The sequence below is a fragment of the Arctopsyche grandis genome, chromosome 9, assembly GCF_051622035.1.
Source record: "Arctopsyche grandis isolate Sample6627 chromosome 9, ASM5162203v2, whole genome shotgun sequence".
Taxonomy (NCBI): domain Eukaryota; kingdom Metazoa; phylum Arthropoda; class Insecta; order Trichoptera; family Hydropsychidae; genus Arctopsyche; species Arctopsyche grandis.
In genome coordinates, this window is record NC_135363.1 from 30,147,079 (window position 1) to 30,170,180 (window position 23,102).

Consider the following 23,102-nt stretch of genomic DNA (forward strand, 5'->3'; position numbering starts at 1 on the left):
TAAAACGAGCTCATAATGTGAAAATATGACGAAATCTTGTGATACTTTTGAATTAATCGCATTATAAAATGTTCAAAAATTACTAATAAAACAATAAAATATCCCGAAATAAAAAAAAATCAATTCTTAAAAATGATTGATTGGATATTAAAATCGAAATAAATTTTTCAAGATGATCCATTAATTTCAATAAATTGTGTAGCTCGTGAAAAATGGATTATAGATATATGTAATTAATTACAAATACAGTTTCAAGTTAATAATATATTCAAATTGTTAACCACAGTTTGATTTAAAAAAAAGCTTAAAATTTGTACGAAAGTGTATGTTTATACATACGTAAGCTTTTGTCAGAGCAATATATAAATTGAATTTTTTTGACAGCTTGTCATTACGATATCAGAAAACAAAATGTATGACAAATATCGTAAATTAATTGTTATAAAAAATCATTTTCGTAAATATGAAAATTATTGAATATATTCAATAAAAATTATGTATAATAAAATACAACACTGTATGCATTAATTGAAATATGAAAACATATTTTAAGCATACTGTAATGTATCATATTATGCAGATACAAAAAAAAATAAACTAAAAATGTATTAAAATTCGAGTTTAATACACCTTAGTGTTAAATATTAATTATAAGGCATATAAATGCAAAAGCTCATTCACATTTGTAATTAAAAATTCGAAAGAAGATTTTGCATAGAATAATTGCTATTTTATACTTATAGTACGTATTAATTCGAGTGAATTAATGTTTATCAATGTTTTTAAAACTATATATCTTCGAAAGTAAAGCTATTTTCTGCAAAACAAAAACGTGTTAAACCATCGGTATTTGCCACAATTTGATTTCTGAAACGTCTTCTTATCTTTCTTATTGTTCCTGATTGAGCCAGCAGCTGAACTCCTGAGATCCCATCCTCCTAGGGATGGCAACTCTCCTTTTACCATTGGTCATCCTGAGATTCTTCAAAGAAGCCAATCCCAAAGGATAATCTGAAACGTACACACAAACAATTCAAACAATCAAATATCAAAATAACATATGCAAGTATAAAAATATTCAAACAATTCTCACCTGTTCCTTTTTCAGGGCAATACTTGATAGTGTGAGCATTATCTCCAGTGGCTCCACAGCAAGGGCATCTGAAAGCCCTCAAAACTGGACATATGACCCTTCCATACTGGTCCTTCAACTCATGAGACCTGTAGAATGCGACTTGCTCCCCGTTATTGCGACAAAATACGCATTCCTAAAATAAGTATACATACATACAGTGTTAATATTATATAGCATTATGGTAGAGCTTCCAATAATCAAATCAAATGAATAATAAATATACATATGTATAGTATTTACCACACATCCAGGCTTCGTACGCAACTGTTGCAGTTTTTGCAACTGCAGATTGAGACCTCCTATAGGAGAGGTTACATTTCCTGTTACTGGTCTTGTATATTGATTGTTTAGCTGCCATAAATTATCGATGTCTAAAAAATGATAAGAAAATTTGGTTTAGTAGGGGTAATTATTTGAGTTATAAGTGGATAAGTGTGGTATAATGAGATGAGACAAGAAATGAAACATGTGGAAATGCAGAAACACATTGGGTATTATGAAATTAATTTTTAACGAATCTCTTCAGCAAAAGAGCCAAGATGTTTACGCTGACCATACGTCCTTTATTTAAGAGGACATTCCTTTATTTCACTGCTTTGTCCTTTAGATTTATTTATTTTCTAAAATTGCCCTTTTGTCAAACTTTATTTTGTAATATCGACTATCGCTAAAAATGTTAACACCGAAATATTTAAATATCTAAGCAATTCATAAACTGTATCAAACATGTAGGTATTGATTACACTGAGCGACAACAAAAATTAACAGAGCGGAGACTAATCAATATTTACTTAGTAATTTAAACTTACTAAATTCGAATAAAACAATGATTTTTGTTGTTTTTTTTTTTGTTTGTGAGATATCTATGGGCGTTTAAAAATATGCGCAATTTTTCGGTTTTTATAGTCTTGAACTCAAAATCTAGTATTGCGATGCCAAAAGTGAGTCTTGGAATCAATAGTCAGATATTTTTCCTATTGATTGTGATTTTTCAATTGTTTAAAATACTTTTAATTGATTATCTAGCGAATTTTAAAAGTCAAAAATATACTTTTTTTTTACACATTTTTTCCCATGAAGTAATGAGCTTATTTCACTAATTTTTTTATTTTATCACGTTTATAAGGATTGGTTTTCTATTTCAATATTTTTTTTAATCTAATCGCACCAATTCAATCGGTAAATAAATGTCTTAAATTTTATTTGTCTAAATATCTTATAAAGAATATTTTTTGTTATATATAAAATGATTCTGATATTACAATATGTAATTGTAAATAGGTTTTTGAGCTCTTTTTCCTATTATGCTGTACATTAACATTAGAATAATATAATACTATGATTACTAACCAAATTAAATTAAATTGTAAAATAGAAAATGTTCAGTAGATCAGTAGCTATTAAAATAGATATAAGATGTATTGTGAACATAATTCCGTAATAATAAAAAGCATTTAAAAATCAAAATCAAATATTACAATATGTCCTTTATTTTCTCCAAAAAAATATGATCACCGTAATGATGCTACGACTCCACAGCCCTAGCTATGATTACATAAAGTTCATAGTTTATAAAGAGGAGTATATGTAAGTGACGAGATTTAAATGAAGTGTGGCTAGAATAAGATGAAAAGGTTTATAAAAGGATATTGAAAGGACATATATGAACAACGAGACGAAACATGTACATCATGTTTGTAGGATTAGATTGATGAGTGGATGGTGATGATGATGATGAAGCTATGAAGAAATATCTTACTGTTGATAGCAGCCGCCGAATTCAAGTCTCTGCGCAGCAAAGACCACTGATCTGGCTGATTTATCGTCCTGTCGTTCAGGATCTTTCTCAATCCAACTCCAAAATGCTGCTCTAATGTTTCCATGTTTGCAACAATCGGTGACGTCACGGGTGAGTTGCCACCAGTGCCTGTTGTTAAGCCGCAAGTCGCAGCAGACAATGACGCCGTATCTGTCAATCAAATATTACCCTGTCTGTGTGTTTTCCTCAGTGTTAATTTGAGGGTCATCGAACCAGAATAATGTCCCAATATATGTATGTAGACTTACTCTTATTAGTTGCTATTTAATTTATTTATTTAATATCAGAAAGAACGAGGTTTTCTCGGTATAAAGAAGTAATTGTGGAGAGGATGGTTTACATATTTGCAATATCCGTAGTTCATACTTTTTGGTAGGGGTGGGCAAAAATGAACAATCTGACTGCGCTGCTATTACTTCGAAACTTTCAGACAAGTTTTGACATGTCCATATATTACTTTTGTAGTATTTACATAGACGAGATTTGAATTCAGCATCCTGCTTGCATATACCCTGTCTTACAGGGCTTGCAAACTTAAATTGGCCGCTCTTTAATATTATCAGCATTTTCAAGAAAATTTTAATCGCAATAAAAATTAACCAGTAAAACAGACAGAAAACCAAAACGTCTAGTTCTGAACAGGACCAGACGACAAGAGAGATTGAAACTTGTACATTTTTTAGGCGCAGCCCTGCTGTCTTGTTTGCGTTTACGCGAGCAAGATGCAAAATATCGAATTTGTCCACTTTCAAGAGTAATTTAATCTCTTAAATAAGTTTATCTAAGCACAGATTACCTAAGCAAAATTTGCTTTATATCGTCGACTTTAGATAGTCTTTACTTAATATTATTAATTATAAAGTATTAGATGTATTATGAGCATTTATAAGAATTGTAAATAGGTTTTTGAGCTCTTTTTTCTATTATGCTGTACATTATCATTGGAATAATATAATAATATGGTTAATAACCAAATTAAATTAAAATTGTAAAATAGAAAATGATCAGTAGATCAGTAGCTATTAAAATAGTGTATAAAATGGCTTGTTAACATAATTTAGTAATAATGAAAAGCATTTAAAAATCAAAATCATTGGATTTTATCCAAAGTATCATACCCATTCCATTGTAATTTTTAGCCCAGAATTAGGGAATGTGGAAAGATTCGGCATAATCATATAATTTTATATGTATGTAGGTACACATATATATACCTATGCCTATACATAATATATATATATATAAAAATGTATATATAGGTATATACATACAAAATATACTTTTCAAATAATATGTGAAAGAAATATATATTTATCGACTTACAAATGCGTATGACATTTGTTTGCCCTTGTGCATATGTACTTAGTATGTTCAAGGGCAAGTTGAAATTCAATAAATATCGCGTTTAAGTGTTTTCGTCTGGTGTCGGAGAAAATACTTGCTTTGAAACGACGAAGCGAATACGTATAAGTGTATGAAATGCGATCTTGAAAAAAATATTGTTGTTTTGTATTGCGAACGTTCAGACAAAACGACAAAAACGCTACCGACTCGCTCAAAATAAAAAAATAAAATAAAAGCACGCAGAGATCTACCTACACGTTTTGTGGACTTTGCGCAGTCGGTTACATTTTTTTTTTTACTTTATGTTTCGGGTATCTTCGAGAACGGTAGAAAAAAGTACGAAAGGTTGCGATTATCAATTTCAAGAAACATACATATCAATTTGTTCAATCAATTTTAGAGAAATACAATCTTCAAATTGGAATGGAAAAATAGCTGTAGAAAAATGGGTAGCTAAATTTTCGCTACAATATAAAAATTTATATCGCGTTTGCGGGTATATTTTCTCCATACAAGAGCATAATGGTAACGTAGAGTGAATATTCTCGTTAATGGAGGTTCAATGGACTAATAACAGAAATAGACTTTCTATAGATGTAGTTGAAAGTATTCTACAATGAAGTGAAAAAATTGATTTCAATTGTTGCCAAATAAATGTATGATTATGTACTTAAAAATGAAGTAGTCTTGCAAAAGGCCAAATCTAACGAAAAATATACAAATTGATGTATAAAAAATTGTTTTTATTCCTATGTCTATATTTTCGTTTATTTTTGACTGTTCTTGTTCCAATTAATAAATAATTAATGTTAAAATTTGTTGATTTTATTTGCTTATCTAATATATAATTTCGAAAGAGACTTTGTATGTATGTAAGTATGTAAATAAATATGTAATGTTGGTTCGATATTTTTTTTTTCGATTCATATATATAAATTATATATGAATCGAAAAAATAAATTCGCCCCTGGCCCCGGAGAGCACCGGGGGGGAGGCAGGCACCGGATTCTCTTATAACGTATAATACATCTAATATACAATTTCGAAAGAGACTTTGTATCTTTGATTGGGAACTTAGTAAACAAAACAGATTGACGATTAGATTTTTTTTTCGATTCAAATAAAATTAATAAAAAAAACAATGGATTCGCCACGTTTAAGCTGTTTATATTACAAATACTGAGCGAAGCCGGATAAAGCAACTAGTGTAATATAAATAGAAAACTAAGTAGAAGCTACATGGCAGTCCAAGCGAGCCAAATTCTCGGGGAAAGGAAAAAACTAAGTGGCCCAATATTGTTGAATTTTTCGGGGGGAGGCAGGGGGGCGGCGGTTTGACTTCTGTTTGAAGAAATCTGGCGAACCTAAATAAAGTGGGAGATGAAACATTTGGGTCTACCTCACGGCACCGAAAGTCAAAAGATCGAAAAAGCAAATATCGGAAGTCGAAAGATAAAAAAAGGGTGCATGGTAAACGGTACTATGTATATATAATATATATGAGTAGCATGCGGTGAAATTATCTCTCTTTTTGTCATACAGCCTTGTTTAATGTGCGCGCGCAGAATACGGGAGGAAAAGCCTGTTCCTCTTGTTCCTGTTGTATCCTGCTCGCGCAAATTAAGTGTGGATGTACGATGGGGGGGAGAGAGAATTTTACCGCACGCCACTGATATACACATGTATATACTAACCGTTTTTCATATATATGCATGGTAAACGAACATTTTCAATTTGTTGACTGTCGGTGCGGTGACGGTCACCCGAAACATTTAATACATAGATATTCGTAAGGTGGTTACCTCTGTTATGGAAGTCAGCTTGAAGAGAATGCTGGGAAACGGGCATGGCGATCGGTATCGGCATCGGGATGGGCATCGGCATTGGCATGGCACCGCATTGGGAGCACGGCTGTGGTTCCGCTCCTGCTCCCGCTCCCACTCCCGTTTGAGTTTGCTGTTGCTGTTGTTGTTGCTGTTGCTGTTGCTGTTGCTGTTGCTGCTGGGTTTGCGAAGTGAGGGTCACGTTCGCGGTCTCCCTGCTGGAGTGCGAACTCCTCGAAGCCGAAGACGACGAGTCCGAGTCTCTTCCGTTCGCTCGGAATTCCGCCATCACGTCGTCGAATCGGGGAGACGGAGATGAGGACGCGTGTCCGGAATCTGAATTCAAAATAGACCAATCACAAACCGCGACCGCCACTCACTCCACCAATCGGAAGCGTCTGTTCGTGTCACGTGAGAACTTCCGCACGATCGCCCCCACAAAACTCGCACACTACTTCTCTCTCTCTCGCACTCGCTGCGCGCTCGCCCCGAATGTGAAACGACACTACTTCTCGTCACACACTTTTTTTCGCGTCTTTATCTTCGCGCATCGCCCATCGCCCGACTGTTATTGTAACAATAACAAAATGGCGTTCCGTATCGCCTAATTTTTTAAATATATTTACGTACCGCTTTTTTAATCGCTTTTATATCTACAGTTCTACACAGTCAGCACACACACATGCAAATATTTAATGTTATCGATAAAATGACTGAGAAGGAATGTGCCGTTGTATGCAAATTATAGACGTGCTCGAAAATTAAAAAAAATATCGGAAATGGCTAGATTGATACTCAAAAATAAATTCAAAACAGACGAACCGTTCAAATGATTGTAAAATGGACTCACCGACGATCATCCAGGACATGTCGTTGAGACGCAAAACAAACTGGGATGAGAGCGAACGAACGGCCGGCAAAAAGTGCAAGCGGCGAGTGCGGTGCGCGTCGTTGCCAAATGTGACCCGAACAACGTTCTGCGACGACCTATAGTATTACGTCTAAAGACGAATACATACGCGACCACTGTCTTTAAATTAAAACAATGCGATGTTGTCAATTGCATTTTTCGTATTCACTACGTATATTTTATTGCGTCGTTGCCACCCCATCGACGAATGCATAATTCGAACGTTGAGTGGAACGATTGAATATTTTTATTTGTACATCATAATAGAACAATCATAAATCGCATTTTCAAGTTTAAATAGGAAAAGCAGTATTTTGTTAACCGAGAAATATATGTTTATCATTTGAATTAAAATAATATAATTACAGAACATTCATTTATTGTTATGAGATCGAAGACGCCAAAAACTCAAAAAGTTTTTGTTTTAAAATTTGAGCGTTCAAAAATTTTACCATGCCGACGATTGTATTATTTCCTTTTTAATAAATTTAGGATTTTATTAAATTAAAAATACACAACTTTCTAACGAGACCACATCGGCGAAATTATCAAATAATAAAAATCTTAAAATTATCGTTAAATGATGAGTAGATACATTGAGTTTTTTTTTTTGAAAATATACACATAGATAGATACATATATCTGTAATAAATTCTAATGATGAGTAAATAGATATTTAAAGTTGCAGTTATCATAATATTATTCACGGGAATAGTATTTCGTTTCTGCAAAAATGAGCAAAGCCTTTTTGTCAATGACAAAAAAAAAAGTTTATAGTTTTTCAACTATCATTCTTTATTCACGTAGTTTGACTTTTGTCTCTGTGCGCCAATTCTGTTTGTCGGGCTACCACTTTCGATCTTCAAATCGATCTGATAGTTCTCATACTTGCATATATGTATACTTTTGCCTAAAATTTTTCTACAGATAGATACAATATTTATAGATAATTATAAAAGCTCGTATTTATTTTTTTAAGAAAAAATACACTCACTTTTCCATTATGTGTGGTTTTGTCGTGAGACGCACTCTAGATCAGTGGTTCTCAGGCGAAATTTTACCATGGCCGCACAGGTGATAATAGTGGTCCCATGGAAATGTCTGGTGGCCGCACCAAATGTAATCAAATAAATTCAAGTTACAAAAAAAGTGGATCAATTTATTCATAAAATAAAAGAAATTTTAACATTTTGGTATCTATTTATTTAATAATAATACAAATGGAAATTGCTCAATACTCCTTTCTTCCAATGCAAGTCGCATTGCTGCTTCTAAGTTTGCGTCTGTCAGCTGGTTCTAAATTTGTTTTTAATAAAGTCCATTACACTGAATGATCTTTCGCAATATACGGTAGTGGGAAAAATAGACAATTGCAAATAAAGCAATTGTTGCCAAATATTTATATTGGTTTGTTTCATTGTCAACGTATATTTCCGACCAAAATTTTTAAACCGAAATATTATTAAAATGGTTATTAAGTACTTGATCATGACTAATTAGTTAATTAATTTAAGGAAGATACAAAAGAAACAGTTTTAAAAAAATTCAATTCTTCGAACCCTTTTATCAAGTTCCAGATTCAGAGATTTAAGACACTCTATTATTTTAAGTTTTAATTTTAATTTTGAAGTTGTGTCTGTCATCTTATCTATCAAATCACTAACAGAAGATAAAATTGAAAAATTGTCATTTTCAACTTCTGTCACAAGGCTTTTCGCTATATTTTTTAGTTTGTCAATGATGACCATGGTTTAAATATTAGTATTATTTACTATCGTTGTCGCTGGTGGCCGCAGTAAAATCCACTAGTGGTCGCATACGGCCACCGTGGCCGCACTTGAGAACCACTGCTCTAGATACATACATATATGACTACGGTGACCATACGTCCTTTATTTCACTGTCCTGTCCTTAAGATTTATTTATTTTCTAAAATTCGGTAGGATCGTCGCCGCAGCGAACCATAAACAATCGATTCTGTTTTGAAATATTAGAGAGATCGAAGATCGACAAATGAAAATATCGAAGAATTACGACAAACAGACAAGCCCTGCCTACATGGGTTCATTTTAAAAGTCTCTCTGGATCTAATGACCCCATTGAACGAATATTTTCATTAGTGAACTAACAATATATAGACCGATGAGAAAACCCAATTAAAATGGACACATTATATAGGAGCATGCATTTATATCAAATGCAACTTTGAAGCTGAATGAGCTGTTTACAATTTTTGATTATTAAAGCACGAACCCGTGTTATTAAAAAAAGGTACATTATTGTGACAAATATCAAAATTAATTTCAAGAATGTGCATATGCTCACATTTAATAATAAATGTTATATACTTATAAGTTACAAAACGATTCTTTACATGACTTTTATTTTCTCCAAATTAATATGGTCACCGTACATATATGTATGTGGCGCAAAAATGAAAAGAAATGATGTTCGTTTTTCTGTAGAATTGTACAAGTACCTCATGGTGTAGTGGCCGAAATAAGAGGTGGGGAGGGTTGGGAGGTGGAACGCCACAAGATGTCGGAGTATAAAAGAGGGTCCCCTCCCCTTTCGTCTGGAGATCGGGTCCATTTGCCGAAGAGTTCGCAACTGCTTCTGCACATCTGCACCTCTGCACTTTCCAATCGCTCGCAAAGATGGATCAAGGTAAGGCGCATTTCATTCACTGCATTATCACTCCATGTCTTCGAGCAACGCCTTACCAACTATTTTTTTTTAAATAAGCTACAAAAGAAATTTTCAATCTGAAGCTAAAATCGTATTATACTAATAGAATATTTTCGTTTAAATTCGTTTTGTCCAATTGTATTGGGGTCGCGAATCACTTGATCGTAATTCGTATCCCTTTTCACCGTATCGTATCACCAATCACTTATCGCTAATAACTTATCAGTAGTAGATAAGGCGCCATTTTGCACCTCGGGAAGGACGCTAAACATCGTTATTCGTTATTCGCTTTTTGTTATCGGCTACCCAGTACCCGCACTCGCCCAACTACTCAACTTTCAACCCAAGGACACACGTCTTCATCGGGTATTACATCCCATTTCTTCCCTTTTCCCTTTACCACTAATCAGTAAACTCAGATCATTGGCATTCCTACACTTCAGCTGCTATTATTATAAGATTTCCATAATTTTATGCTCGGACGCTTAAATACTACGATTGAAAGAAGCACCCAATTTGTTGCGTCCATGTCGGTCAAGTCTGGAAGTGATTCAAAATTTACCAATTTCATAAATTTAAATCCGCAAAGCCACATCTGGTGAAACTTGTAAAAAAATGTGCAATATGATATGCGTGCATATGATTCTCCGAGTTTGCGATTTTCGTGGAAGCGACTGCCGTGTGCGATAAGATCACTGAACCTACATACATTCTATTCACTCGGCTAAAATTTAAATGACTCATTTTTATCTTATGAACTTGGTTGCTCTCAACTATTATGTACATATGTTATTTCCAGATCTTGTTATTAAAATTATTATATTTTAATTTCAGATGAAGCATATCAAATAGAACTGTTGAAAACAGCAATTTATATATACAGGTGCATTGTAAATGCACCAGAACACGGTTACGGTGAGAAAATATACCTGTTAATGTAGCGACTATTTGAATTTCATGATTTTTATTTCATATTAGTAGGTAAATCCAGTAGCGCATTTATAATTTCGGGAAGAAGGCGAGTTAACTTATATATTTATATTTTTACTTTGCAAATTCTATAAAATTTATGAAGTAATTATAAAATTTCATATGAAAAAAAAAATTATTTTCTTATTACAAAGTGATTTTTTAGAGATATATATTTCTGATATTTTTCTGCTTTTTTCCTCGGTTTGGGAAGGACAGGCACCTCTTCAATGCGTTACTGGATTTATTTATGCCTGTTAGATTTAACCATCATATATGAAACTGCATGTAATTCCATCCCAAACTTATACTTGTGCTATAACCCACATATGTTTGTATTACTAACGATATATATTCCACACATACATATATAGGCACATATGTATGTATGAAGTATATGATCAAAAAGAGCTACAGTGTTTCATATGTCAAAAAGTATTCAGGTTAAGTTCGTTTGGCAAAACTAATCCTTAAAATAATTACAAATCTATTTTCATTGTACTGTTATATTACTATTTTATTATTTATTATTTTTATTTTACTGTTCTATTAGTATTTCTAGTACTATTTTCATTGTGTGTTTATTTAGTAATAATGATTTAATTGTGTATAATGTAACCGTTTTCAGGTCAACTTAGACCAATAAAAAAGATTGACAATGTCAACAAACTTTATGAAGGTAATACATATTTATACTTTTATTATGATTTACCAACCTTACATTGAAATTACTGACCTTTTATTATCGTGTGTTTAGAAGCCGTAATGAATAATCGAGGAGAGAAAAAAATGAATAGGAAGAATGTTCATCAGGAACTAGTAAATATATACCGAATTTCCTTCCTTCCATATTAAAATATTACAGTTGCCTTTGATGAACTTAAATTTTGATTACAGTGTTGTGGTTTCTGTAAGGCAAATGGGGAACATCGTAGTTACTACAGCACCCATAATTTGAAAGACAACTATCAAAGGATTGTGTGCCCAATCCTCTTCAAATATGTGTGTCCGACTTGCAAAGTAACCGGTCACAACGCACATACAGCGAAATATTGCCCAATGTCAAATGGTAATAAGGTGTTGAAATGCAATCTTAAATCTCATGTTTAATATTACAATGTTCATTTTAATATTGATAATTTTTTGCATATTGATAATGTTCATTTTTATGTTTTTCAGATCCTTTTCCATCTATTACTTGTACAAAAACACCTAGAATGGCCAACGGAAAACCGAGAAGATAAATAAGTTTATTCATCTTAATGCATACTTTTTTCGATTTGAATTTCATTTCCATTTTATTATGATTAATTTGTAATTTTATGAAGCAATTTGAATAAATTTTGACTTTATTTGGTTGTTTTTGATTTATTATTTTTTTGGTATTGATTTCAACTGCACACTATAAAGAACACTACAACTGCAAAATAAAGATGTTTCAAGAATAAAAATTGCATGAAAGATAAATGTGATTAATTTATGCCATATTTTGAAGTACCTAGCAATATGAAAAGTCAACATATTAATTTAAAACATAAATATCATTTTAATAATATATTAAGCTTATACAAACATAAATTTTTATACACACATACCGTTTCAATATGCGTCATTTGTTGAAATCGAGCATTTGTTTTAGACATAGATATATACATAAGTATAATTAATTAAATAAGTATTAACTTTCAACACACATTATTGTAAGTATGCTTTATATTTTATTCGAACGAAAATGATGACTGCGTGAAAAGGTAGTGATTTAGTCAAAATATAAGATATTCTATGTATTTGTCATAAACTTGTCTCAATTGTGATGAACTTTCTGGTGACCCCTGGGGTTTCCTGCGGGTGCAAACAAAACAAAATATAACGATTCTATTAAATTACAGCAATGTTGTAGTACATGTGTAAAAGTAATACACACTTTGGCAGTACATTTCCGTATGTCCCGTTTGGTGACATATTCGGCATTTGTAATTAAGTAACGTTCTGCACATTAATACTCCAGCACTGTTGCGTAAATTGTGCGTAGTGTGAACGGAGGCTGGGCATCCGAGGCTGCGACAGAACCCACAGCTCTTCTGTAATTGAATGTAAAGGCGAGTGATATGTTTATCAAATGTAGAAGAAAGAAAAACCATTATTAAGATATGTATGTGTGTATTTTGGTACTTTTATGTATGCCTAGATGGAACTATGTATGTACTTACTGGTGGTATGACAGTTGTTGGCTGAGGTTCTCGCTGAAGTGGAGGTTCTGTTTGAAATTAATATACACATTGTATATATATAATATACATATATATTAATATATACATGTATAAAATTAAATAAATCTAATGAAAAAAGAATACTTTACATTTAGTTATTAGTCAACGATAGGTGTATGTAATTCATTAAGAGCTAAAACAATATCAAAATTAAAAAGTATATACCACCAATGTATTGTATTAAATATATTTTATTGATTTTAGATATATTCGATGATATGGTATGTATTTTTTCGGTCTCCGTGACGAGCCAGAATTTTAAATGACAGAAAACGCAAATATCGGAAGGCAAAGATCGAAAATCGAAAGATCTTAAGTCAAAAGATCAAAAAAAAAAAGGGTGCATGGTAAACGGTATATACTCACTTGATTTTTGCGAGCAGGATACAACAGGAACAAGAGGAACAGGCTTTTCCTCCCGTATTAATGTGCGCGCGCAGAATACGGGAGGAAAACCCTGTTCCTCTTGTTCCTGTTGTACCCTGCTCGCGCAAATTTAGTGAGTATGTACCGTTTATCATGCACCCTTTTTTTATCTTTCGACTTAAGATCTTTCGATTTTCCATCTTTGCCTTCCGATATTTGTGTTTTCTGTAATTTAACATTCTGGCTCGTCACGTAGACCCGTATTTTTACTTTATCTATGTACGTAGTAACAATAGATGAAGTTTTGTGATCATGCGAAAATTCGAACTCGAGATTTTTTATACTTAGCTTAGTTATTATCTTGAAATTTTAGTCCATTCAAGTGATGGAAATCAAAATATTTTTCTGGTTTGTTTCCTTTTATTTTTTCCAGCATTTTGGAGATCGATTATTTTTATTTGGTTTCGTTTTCTCAAATAAAAAGAGGGTTCAAAAGTCTACTTTGGTAAGCAAATTAATGGGTCTAACAAAAGGGTTCAAAATTCTACTTTTGGCAAGCAAATTAATTTTTCCCCATGATTTAAAAAATGTATGCGAGCTTTTATTATAATTATTATTTCTGATGAAAATATCATAAAAATTAAATACGTATTAGTATTTTCTGATTATGTAAATCACATCGCAATGAGAAACACATACACATACTATCCACACACATACATACAGTGCATGAACAGAAAGTCGCAGTACACTGTGTTTTTTTTCATTTTTTTTTACTTTCTGCGCGACCAAACTTGTATTTGTCATGCTACTTTTATTTTTTCTCTCTGAATGGTCAAACTCTTTTCTTGTTGTTTAGTAGCCTTACCTGAAATACAATGTATACGAAGTGCGCAAATAATCTTTAAACGAGATGAGGTCATTTCTCAGTGAAAAACGTTGAGCGTGCAATCAAGTGTCTAATTTTATAAAAAATATTTTATCTTTACATCATCAAATACATCTTGAAGTAGTAAGTATAATTTAAAATATCTCATTTGAATGTTTGTTTTTTTTTATGTAATCAATTGAAACACGTTGGGTAATTTTCATTATTTTTGTAGATGGGGTCAAAGCCCGCATTATCCGTGGCAAAGAAAGTGAGTAATTTAAGTAATTTAAATGCCGACATCTTCACAATCCATTACAATATGTATGGGGTAAAAAAAACCATCCCCAGGTCTGAACGGAAAATTGTCAAACCTGTGCTCCGGAACAGCTTCATAATTAAAAAAGCTATCAAAGAGCAATTGATTGGCGATGGGGTGGATATATCCACCAAAACAATACAACGTTGTTTGAATGAAATTGGACTGAAATCACGGCGGTCCAAAAAATAACCATTGCTTTAAAAAAACTGAAAGCAACCCGGCTCAATTGGGCCAAGAGTCATCAAGCATTTACTGTTGATGACTCCAAGAAGGTATAGTAAAAATTTACCCTTAAACAATTTGCTAAATTCATATTGACTTTTTAACCATTTTTACATACCTATGTTTTATGTGCATTTATCGGATGCATCAGGCGTTGTAATTTCTCCACAAATGAGAGAATTAGTTCGCAGAAGGGCCAAAGAGGCATTCTAAGACGATTGTATCGTAAAAATAACAATGTGTTTATGTTTTTTAAATTATGTTTTAGGCATCGATGAGCTTGGCTGACCCCTTTTTTTGTCGAAGGGAATATCTATGCGTCAGGGTCAGTTCCCGGAATGATCTGCAAAATGTTTTTCTGCCTTCAATAGCAGACATTACGACTGCAGTTACAGCATACCATTTTATGGAAAACAATGCACCATGCTACACTACCATAAAAATAAAAATAAATTTCATGGCCTTCCATAGTAACCCGTTACTTCTTTGGCCAGGCAATTCACCAAACCTTTAGCCTATCGAAAATGTCTGGAAGCTTTTAAAAGTTAAAATAAATCATTTCCCCAGTCCAGATAAAGAGTCCCATATAATATCTCGCAGATAAAACCGACTGAGGAGATATACAGTGAAATGTCAGATTTGACATATTTGGCCAAAAATCAATATATATCGTGTATTACATTACATGAAGCTAGACGCCAAATTTGAAATTTATATATACATATGAGAGTTAAAACTATAAATATTTGAATATTAGAGATAACGAGAACCTATAGAGCAACTTTTATAAAATATAGAATGAATTATAGGCGTTTAAACAATTAAAATCTGAAATAGCATATAAGGCGAAAAGGTTGAAGATAGATTATGGTAGCCTTACGTACCGTCATAAACGTCACCGTATCCGAGATTCTGGATATTTGTTACGCATTGTATACGATATTTTATCTCCAACGTAATGGCAGACGATACATTTACGTATATTGATGACCAAAATGAGCAATATGGCAAAGTATGAAAACGATCGGATAAGAGATAAAAATGACCAGTGACACGAAAGCCATGTGAAACGTAAAGGAGGTATGTAAAAAATATAAAGGAAGTGTGACGTTGAAATAAAACGTAATTTCGTGTATCTATATAAAGTATGCCGCGCCGTATCGCTTCCGTTTTACAAAATAAATATTAATCTTAAAATATTTATATCGATTATTTTTTCTCAGCGTACTGCAACTTTCTGTCCATGAACTGTAGGTCATCACTCATCACTAGAGGTAGGATAGTCACAGTGCTATCCATTGTTCGGCAAACCTTTAACAATGCATTTACAAAGTTGGTTGTACAATACACGGCCCCCTCAGGCTCCGGTGACTAGTCATCACTAGTCACCGGACCCAGAAGGTGCCGCGTATTGTTCAAAGGTTGTAAATGCATTGTTAAAGGTTTGCCGAAACTTTTTTACGAAGGATTTACAACAATTGAACAATGAGCGGCGCGTTTTGGGTCCGTACTCTAGTCATCACCATTTATGGCCATTCATCATCAACTATTGGACGAAGGTTCCTTGAACGTGTTTCCATTCATCTCTGTACTAAGCAGCCCTCATCCATCTTACTCCACCCAAATTTCTGAATGTATCCACTCATTTTCCTTGGGGTCTTCTTGGTACCATTTTACATTCTTCCAGATATCATTCAAGCACTTCTTCTGTCCACCTTCGTGCAACTACGTGACCTGCTCATTGCCGTTTTAATATTTTTAATTGCTGTATTATGTAGATTAAGAAATATTTTGAGTAAAAAAAGTAAAATTTTAGTGTTTAATTCAATTGTCTTGCCACATGTGGTTTATTGTGCCACTGTGCTTAATTTGTTTAGTGGCCAATATTTAGAAAAAATGCAAAAAATACAGAATAAAGCTATGAGAGGTATTTTGAATGTGAGTAGATTTAAGAGTATTAGAAGTATGTTAAATGAATTAGGATGGATGAGTATTAGAATTAGTCTAAATATTAGTACATTGTCTTTTGTTTATAAGTTAGATCATAAGTTATTGCCTAAGTACTTTGAAGATTATATAATAAGGAATAGAGATAAACATAAACATAAACATTTTCTACTAGAAATAAGGACAAACTAGTTGTAAGTAGAGTAAGAAATAAAAATAAAACAGCTGGGGGTGTTTTTCACAGGGGTGTGCATACATACATACATATAATTCATGTACATACATATAATGCCCTCTGCTAGTGCATCAGGTCTGCTAAGACCATGGATGCATTCTTGCGAGGTACGAAGAGACACCTCTGTGAGGGACAGTACATATAAGTAAATTATAAATTTTAGAGTTAAGTAATTAAGATGTATTTTTTAAATTAGCTTGACAGCTAAGATAATATATATAAATAAGAACTATCCTTGTACGTATTTCCTTTCCTGTCAAACTTCATTATATCGTTATAGCGTTCAGTGCCCAAATGCATAAATATATATATATATATATATATATATATATATATGTGCATTCGATCAATATGGTATAACGCAGGCCTGGGCAAACTTTTCGAATCAAGGGCCACATTAGGAATTAAAAATGAACGTCAGGCCGCAAGTAAAATACTATTTATAGATATAGATTATTTACTGTCATGAAAAAGAGTTTCAACATAAAAGAGTGATACTCTAATATTCAGCAATTTGGTGGGCCGCACAAAAATTCGAATCAGGCAATGAGCAGGCCTGGTATAATGCATTTCAAAGTGGCTCGGTTTGAGCTTTGGTTAGGCCAAATTACGACGGATGAAAATTAGTTAGTTTTACATCTCTAGTTTACTCATATAGTGGACAGACTTTTAGGTACATATACATATATAATTTGAAATCACTTAAGTACCAGGACAAACTGAAGCAACGGATCTATTTGCTGAAGGTGCCGGATCTGGAAACTGTATCGCAAAAGGTCTAGGAACAGGCGGGTAATTTTCAGGACAGGTAAGCACGTTGCACCTTGGAGTTGAAAAATTCACCACTGAAAATAAAATGCTCAGGCTATTATTAAAACGATAAAAATTTTATTATTGCGTTGGCAAGATTTACCACGGTTGCCTGGATGGATGAATCCACCCATTGGTATTGGCGGTAATGGTACTGGTATTTGAATCATCATTTGTCCTGTATGTGGCACGTAGTTTTGAGGCCTTGAACTTGGAAAGTTGTTTCCAGGAGCTGTAATGTTTTATATGTTAATTGAATTATAATATTGAATAGTAATTTATAGGGTAAAAGAGTACCGTCGTATATGAAACCGTTCATAGAAGGCAAAGTAATTGGTATTTGGATCATCAATTGCCTTGGATATGGTGTATAATTTGGAATGGTCATCATCTGCTGGTTGTTTATAGGAGCTGCAATAAGTACAATTGTTTATGTTAGCATTCCCCTAAAGATGTGTCTGCAGATAGTGATTTGATTGACTAATTTTTGTAACAAATTGTTCAGCTAATAACCTACATATGTACTTTTGATATAGTGGAGTTGTCATATTTGCACTCTCACTCTGACATGCAGTTGATTTTATTTGGTTAATATGATCTCAAATTGACAAAAGATCTTCACAAATGAAACAGATAGGTTTGTCTTTCGTAGTGTCTGTCTAAATATGCCAAACATCCTAGTCAGAAACACAACGTATCAACCGACAAATCTCCCCACGAATACCCACCATATATATAATTTATAATCAATTTGTAATGTTGACAATATTTACTAGTGCTGGCTGGAGGATCAGATCTGTTCGGTGCATTCATGATGGAAGAGGCTAGATGGTGACGATGTTGATCTAGACGCCAATGTTTTCAACTGAAATAAAGTCGATATGTCAAATATGTATGTACGTCTATGTTATTGTAGGTAGAGTGAATATATCTGGTACGAGTTACATATATATGTCAGTGTGGTTAGATGTACAAATACATTGCGAATTATGGAATAATGAATCAGTTCATTGAAAGTACTTCATCGCCAAATGGATCTGTGGTAAGTATATGTTTAATTTGAATCGCTTGTTGTGTAAGTTTTATGTATTGGCAAACGTAAATAATATATGATTGTTATTCCAATGACGTGACGTATCAAATTTTATGCGGCTAACTTTCACCAGGTAGCAAACAATACTATGTAGGTTTGATTTCACTTAAGATAACATCGAATATTAGTCATTGGAATTCCCAAATTTGAAGTATCATATATACCTGTTTTTTTTAACGCGTGCACTTTAGATAGTACGTTCGATGCAGAAAAAATTGAAATCGAGTTCGGCGTTTAGTATCGATATCGCGTTTAAATTTTTAAATAGATATGTTATTCAAAAATACGTTCAAGCTTTTGATATTTATGAATATTTTATGATATATATGAGCCGTTGAAGCATTTGAAAGTGTCGGAAGTCCAATTTTCAGTTCCAAAAATACTATTTCTGTATTAAGTGTTATCATTTCTTTTGATTCGATATTTCCAGAATCTCGGAAAAGCAGAATAAACTTATTGAAGGCCACGAGTATTTTTAAATATTGTTAAACGCCAAATATTATATAATATTTAATGGTTTGTGAGATGTTTCTTGAAATGAAGAAAAGTGGACTTAAGCTAATTTCAAATATAACGGCTAATATGTATACAGATGAAGCCAGTTTAATAAGCATATATGCATATGATCATTCATGAAGGCAATCTTATTACATTATATTTATTTATTTATGTTCAATATTCCAACCTATGTATATTTTTAGGTTTCATGTATTTATATTGATATATTACTACGTAAATTTTATTATTTATTAAATCCTCTATCATCTTTAATTTATTTTATATCTGCGATGAAACATAGTATATCAGTTATTGCTTGTACATATACATATTGTATTGTTTACATATGTATATGTATGTATTGTTTACATTTCATTTAAATGAAGATGACAAATTGCTTATTTAGGATATTAAAGTTTGAACATAAAGAAAACATTTAATTACATGAATTCATTATCTATCATTCAAAGCAAAACTGCATATACTAATGATAGGTTTTTGATTTGATCTTTTTTGTTAAATTATTGTAACTTGTAAGCATAATCATATAAATATTCTCGTACGTACTTTCAGAGTATTCAAATTCATTAAAAATCATTTGTGAAAGCTATGTATGTTATCTTGATATTTTTTTATGTAAGTAACTATGTACATTTTTTCTATAAGGTAAGTGGACCGTACTTGGTTATGAAATATTTGAATACTCTGACTCAGGGTTTCCCAAACTATGTTCCGCGGAATACTGTAGTTCCGCGGAGCCTAAATAGATTTTAGGCTCCGCGAAAGTTTTGAGTAAATTAAAAAAAATTTGAACATATGTATAACATAACTTTTTAAACAAAATTAAACATATTCTACTTCATAATCGATTGCACGTTATCGTATTGCACTTAAGAGGGCTGGACACCAGCGCCTTGTCCATACAAACGTATTACACTTCTCCCTTCCTCAATTATGGCACTAAAGAAATTATTTTTTAATATGCTATGGATATCTACCATAGGCATGCATCTGTGCTTTTATTTTTTTGATTAGTTATTTTTTATAGGAGCTAGGAGCTGCCAAACATCTATAAAATCGCCTCTTTTTTACACCCACGAAAAGAGTTCAGCGTGCTTATTTAACGGTCGATTTAAAAAAAAAATACGCACACAGTTGCATAGAAAATATCTTTCTCATACCAATGATGATTTTTTTTTAAATTGGTCCAGTTTCGGAGGAGAAAATTGGAGAATACGAAACCTCGATTTTGTCGATTTAAAATACGTATTATCTAGTCGAAGCGCAACTGTCGTATTCACTCAATATATATATATTGATATATATTGTCTCATTCACTTAAAATATATATCGAAGAAAGGAACGGCAACAAAATTAAGGTTTCGGGATTCGCCCTCTTAATAGTGAAGCTCATACAATGGGAGAGACACTCATTAAGCCATGTACGAAAGACATGGTGTCATACTATGTTCTTAATGAGCAGGCCACTAAAAAAATAGATGCAATACAATTATCAAATAATACTGTTTCACGACGCATTGAAGATATTTCTACTAGCATCAGTGGCGTGCGCTGAAATTCTCTCTCTTTTTGTCGTGCAGCCTTACTTAATGTGCACGAGCAGGATGTGCTCATACAATGAGAGAAACACTCATTAAGCCATGTGCGAAAGACATGGTGTCATGTGTTCTTAATGAGCAGGGCACCAAAAAAATGGATGCAATACAATTATCAAATAATACTGTTTCACGACGCATTAAAGCTATTTCTACTAGCATATAGAAATAGTTAATTCCTCAACTTGGCCTTCCAGTGAATATGCATTGCAAATGGATGAATCTACAGATGTCGCAGGACTAGCTGTGCTATTAGTATTTGTTCGTTACACATATGATAAAAGTATTGAAGAAGATTTACTCACTTGTGCATATCTACACGGAAAAACTACAGGAGAAGATATATTCAACTGTATTAATGATTACATTACAAAAAAAGAGATAGGCTGGGGAAAATGTATCGATATTTGTACAGATGGTGCTCGAGCAATGGTAGGAAAAATGAAAGGTGTTGTATCACGTATGCTGAAAGTAGCTACAAGAGCTACCAGCAGTCATGGTATTTTGCATAGGCATGTCTTCTTCTTCTACTAATGCCGAATCCGTATTCCAACGTAGGCGACTACCATGGGCAGACATCGTTTATTCAGACCCGTGCGAATTCTTCCCTATCATGGGCAAGCCGAAATAGCTTTTCGAGACCGATTCCCATCCATGACCTGATGTTCCGGAGCCAAGAGAGCTTCTTTCTCCCAAGCCACCGTTTGCCTTCTATTTTCCATTCTATGATTGTTTGTAGAAGGCGATATTTGGGGCCGCGAATAATGTGGCCAAAGTATTCCATCTTACGGCGCTTCACCGTGTCAAGAAGCTCTCTCTTTTTATGAAGAAGCTGGAGGACTGTTTCGTTTCTTACATGCTCCTTCCAAGAGATCTTTAGCATCCTCCGGTAACACCACATTTCAAAGGACTCTATCCTGTTCATGGATGCCACTAACAGTGTCCACGTTTCGCATCCGTACAGCAACACCGACCAAACATAGGAGTGCAGGACTCTTAAACGCAATTTCATAGACAACCTTCGACAACATAAAACATTTTTCATGCTGCCGAAGGCATTTCTTGTTATATCGATCCTTCTTCTTATCGCCATTTCGGAACTGACTTCCGTATTGATCATTGCTCCTAGGTATTTGTATTGTTTGACCTGTTCAATCATTTGTCCGCGCACACTCAGGTTTAATGGATCCGGCTTTTCTTTACATATTACCATTGATTTTTTCTTGTTGATATTAATAGACAGACCTCATTTTTGACATGAATGATCAATTGCGATCAATAACGATTGTAGGTCTTCGGCACTCTCAGTCAATATTGCTGTATCATCAGCGAAACGGATATTATTTATAATTTTGCCACCTATTTTTACTCCTATTCGACTATCGACTGCCTGGTTGAACACCATTTCCGAATACAGATTGAAGAGCATGGGCGACAATACACATCTCTGCCGTACCCCTCGACTAATTTCTACTTTTTCGGTTTCCAAGTCTTCAACCTTCACGACAGCAGATTGGTTCCAATATAGTTTCTTCAAAAGGGCGATATCCTTTGTATCTATACCGGTTTGGTTTAGTGCATGGATTAATTTATCATGTTCCACACTAGGCATGTACTGGTAACTAAAAAAAATTCCACAAATTTAAAAAATGTTATGGATGAAGCCGTGAAAATGATAAACTGTGTAAAATAGACCACTTCAATCCAGATTATTTAAAATTTTGTGCGATGAAATGGGTAGTGGACATAAAGCACTTTTATTACACACTGAAGTGAGATGGCTATCCAGAGGAAAAGCACTTTTAAGACTTTATGAACTTCGAAGTGAATTATTAGTATTCTCGAGGACACAAAATAATTTGCAACAACATTTTATCAACTTTTTAAAAAATCCTTCCTGGTTGATATATCTTACATATCTGGCGGATATTTTCATAAAGTGCAATGATGTCAACTTATCATTATAAGGAAAAGGTGTTTAAATTTTTAATACGAGAGATAAAATTGCATCTTTTGATAAAAAAATACAATTTTGGATTTCATCAGTTGAATCTAATAATTTCGATTGTTTTCCTGTCTTACATGAATGTTTGAATGAATTGAATTTAAAAGTTGACGAAGAAGTTTTACAAGTATTTTTAGAACACCTATGAACATAACTTGAAAA

At 33.1% G+C, this 23,102-nt stretch overlaps 3 protein-coding genes across 4 annotated transcripts; 1 reads left to right on the plus strand and 2 right to left on the minus strand.

The window, feature by feature from the left end:
- Positions 1-795: 795 nt before the first annotated feature.
- Positions 796-9,515, minus strand: LOC143916835 (uncharacterized). The gene is made up of 8 exons (XM_077438083.1): positions 9,511-9,515; positions 7,835-7,952; positions 6,972-7,098; positions 6,101-6,457; positions 2,895-3,104; positions 1,376-1,506; positions 1,094-1,268; positions 796-1,011 (listed from the first exon to the last, which is right to left on the minus strand). The coding sequence occupies exons 1-8, from the start codon at positions 9,513-9,515 to the stop codon at positions 890-892; spliced, it is 1,245 nt and encodes a 414-aa protein (XP_077294209.1). The 3' UTR covers positions 796-889.
- A 99-nt stretch (positions 9,516-9,614) lies between these two features.
- LOC143917006 (nanos homolog 3-like) lies at positions 9,615-12,039 on the plus strand. Its single transcript, XM_077438366.1, has 6 exons — positions 9,615-9,698; positions 10,554-10,634; positions 11,317-11,367; positions 11,446-11,507; positions 11,586-11,757; positions 11,868-12,039. The coding sequence occupies exons 1-6, from the start codon at positions 9,689-9,691 to the stop codon at positions 11,930-11,932; spliced, it is 441 nt and encodes a 146-aa protein (XP_077294492.1). The 5' UTR covers positions 9,615-9,688; the 3' UTR covers positions 11,933-12,039.
- Positions 12,040-12,333: 294 nt separating this feature from the next.
- LOC143916993 (uncharacterized) lies at positions 12,334-18,623 on the minus strand. Of its 2 annotated transcripts, none has more exons than XM_077438348.1 (7): positions 18,502-18,623; positions 18,026-18,139; positions 17,835-17,960; positions 17,629-17,763; positions 12,899-12,945; positions 12,613-12,769; positions 12,334-12,530 (listed from the first exon to the last, which is right to left on the minus strand). In XM_077438348.1, exons 1-7 carry the CDS (start codon positions 18,539-18,541, stop codon positions 12,493-12,495), a joined length of 657 nt encoding a protein of 218 aa, XP_077294474.1. In that variant the 5' UTR covers positions 18,542-18,623; the 3' UTR covers positions 12,334-12,492. The 2 variants fall into 2 exon arrangements, with proteins under 2 accessions (XP_077294474.1, XP_077294473.1); XM_077438347.1 differs by having other exon boundaries at positions 17,832-17,960.
- Positions 18,624-23,102: the final 4,479 nt, after the last annotated feature.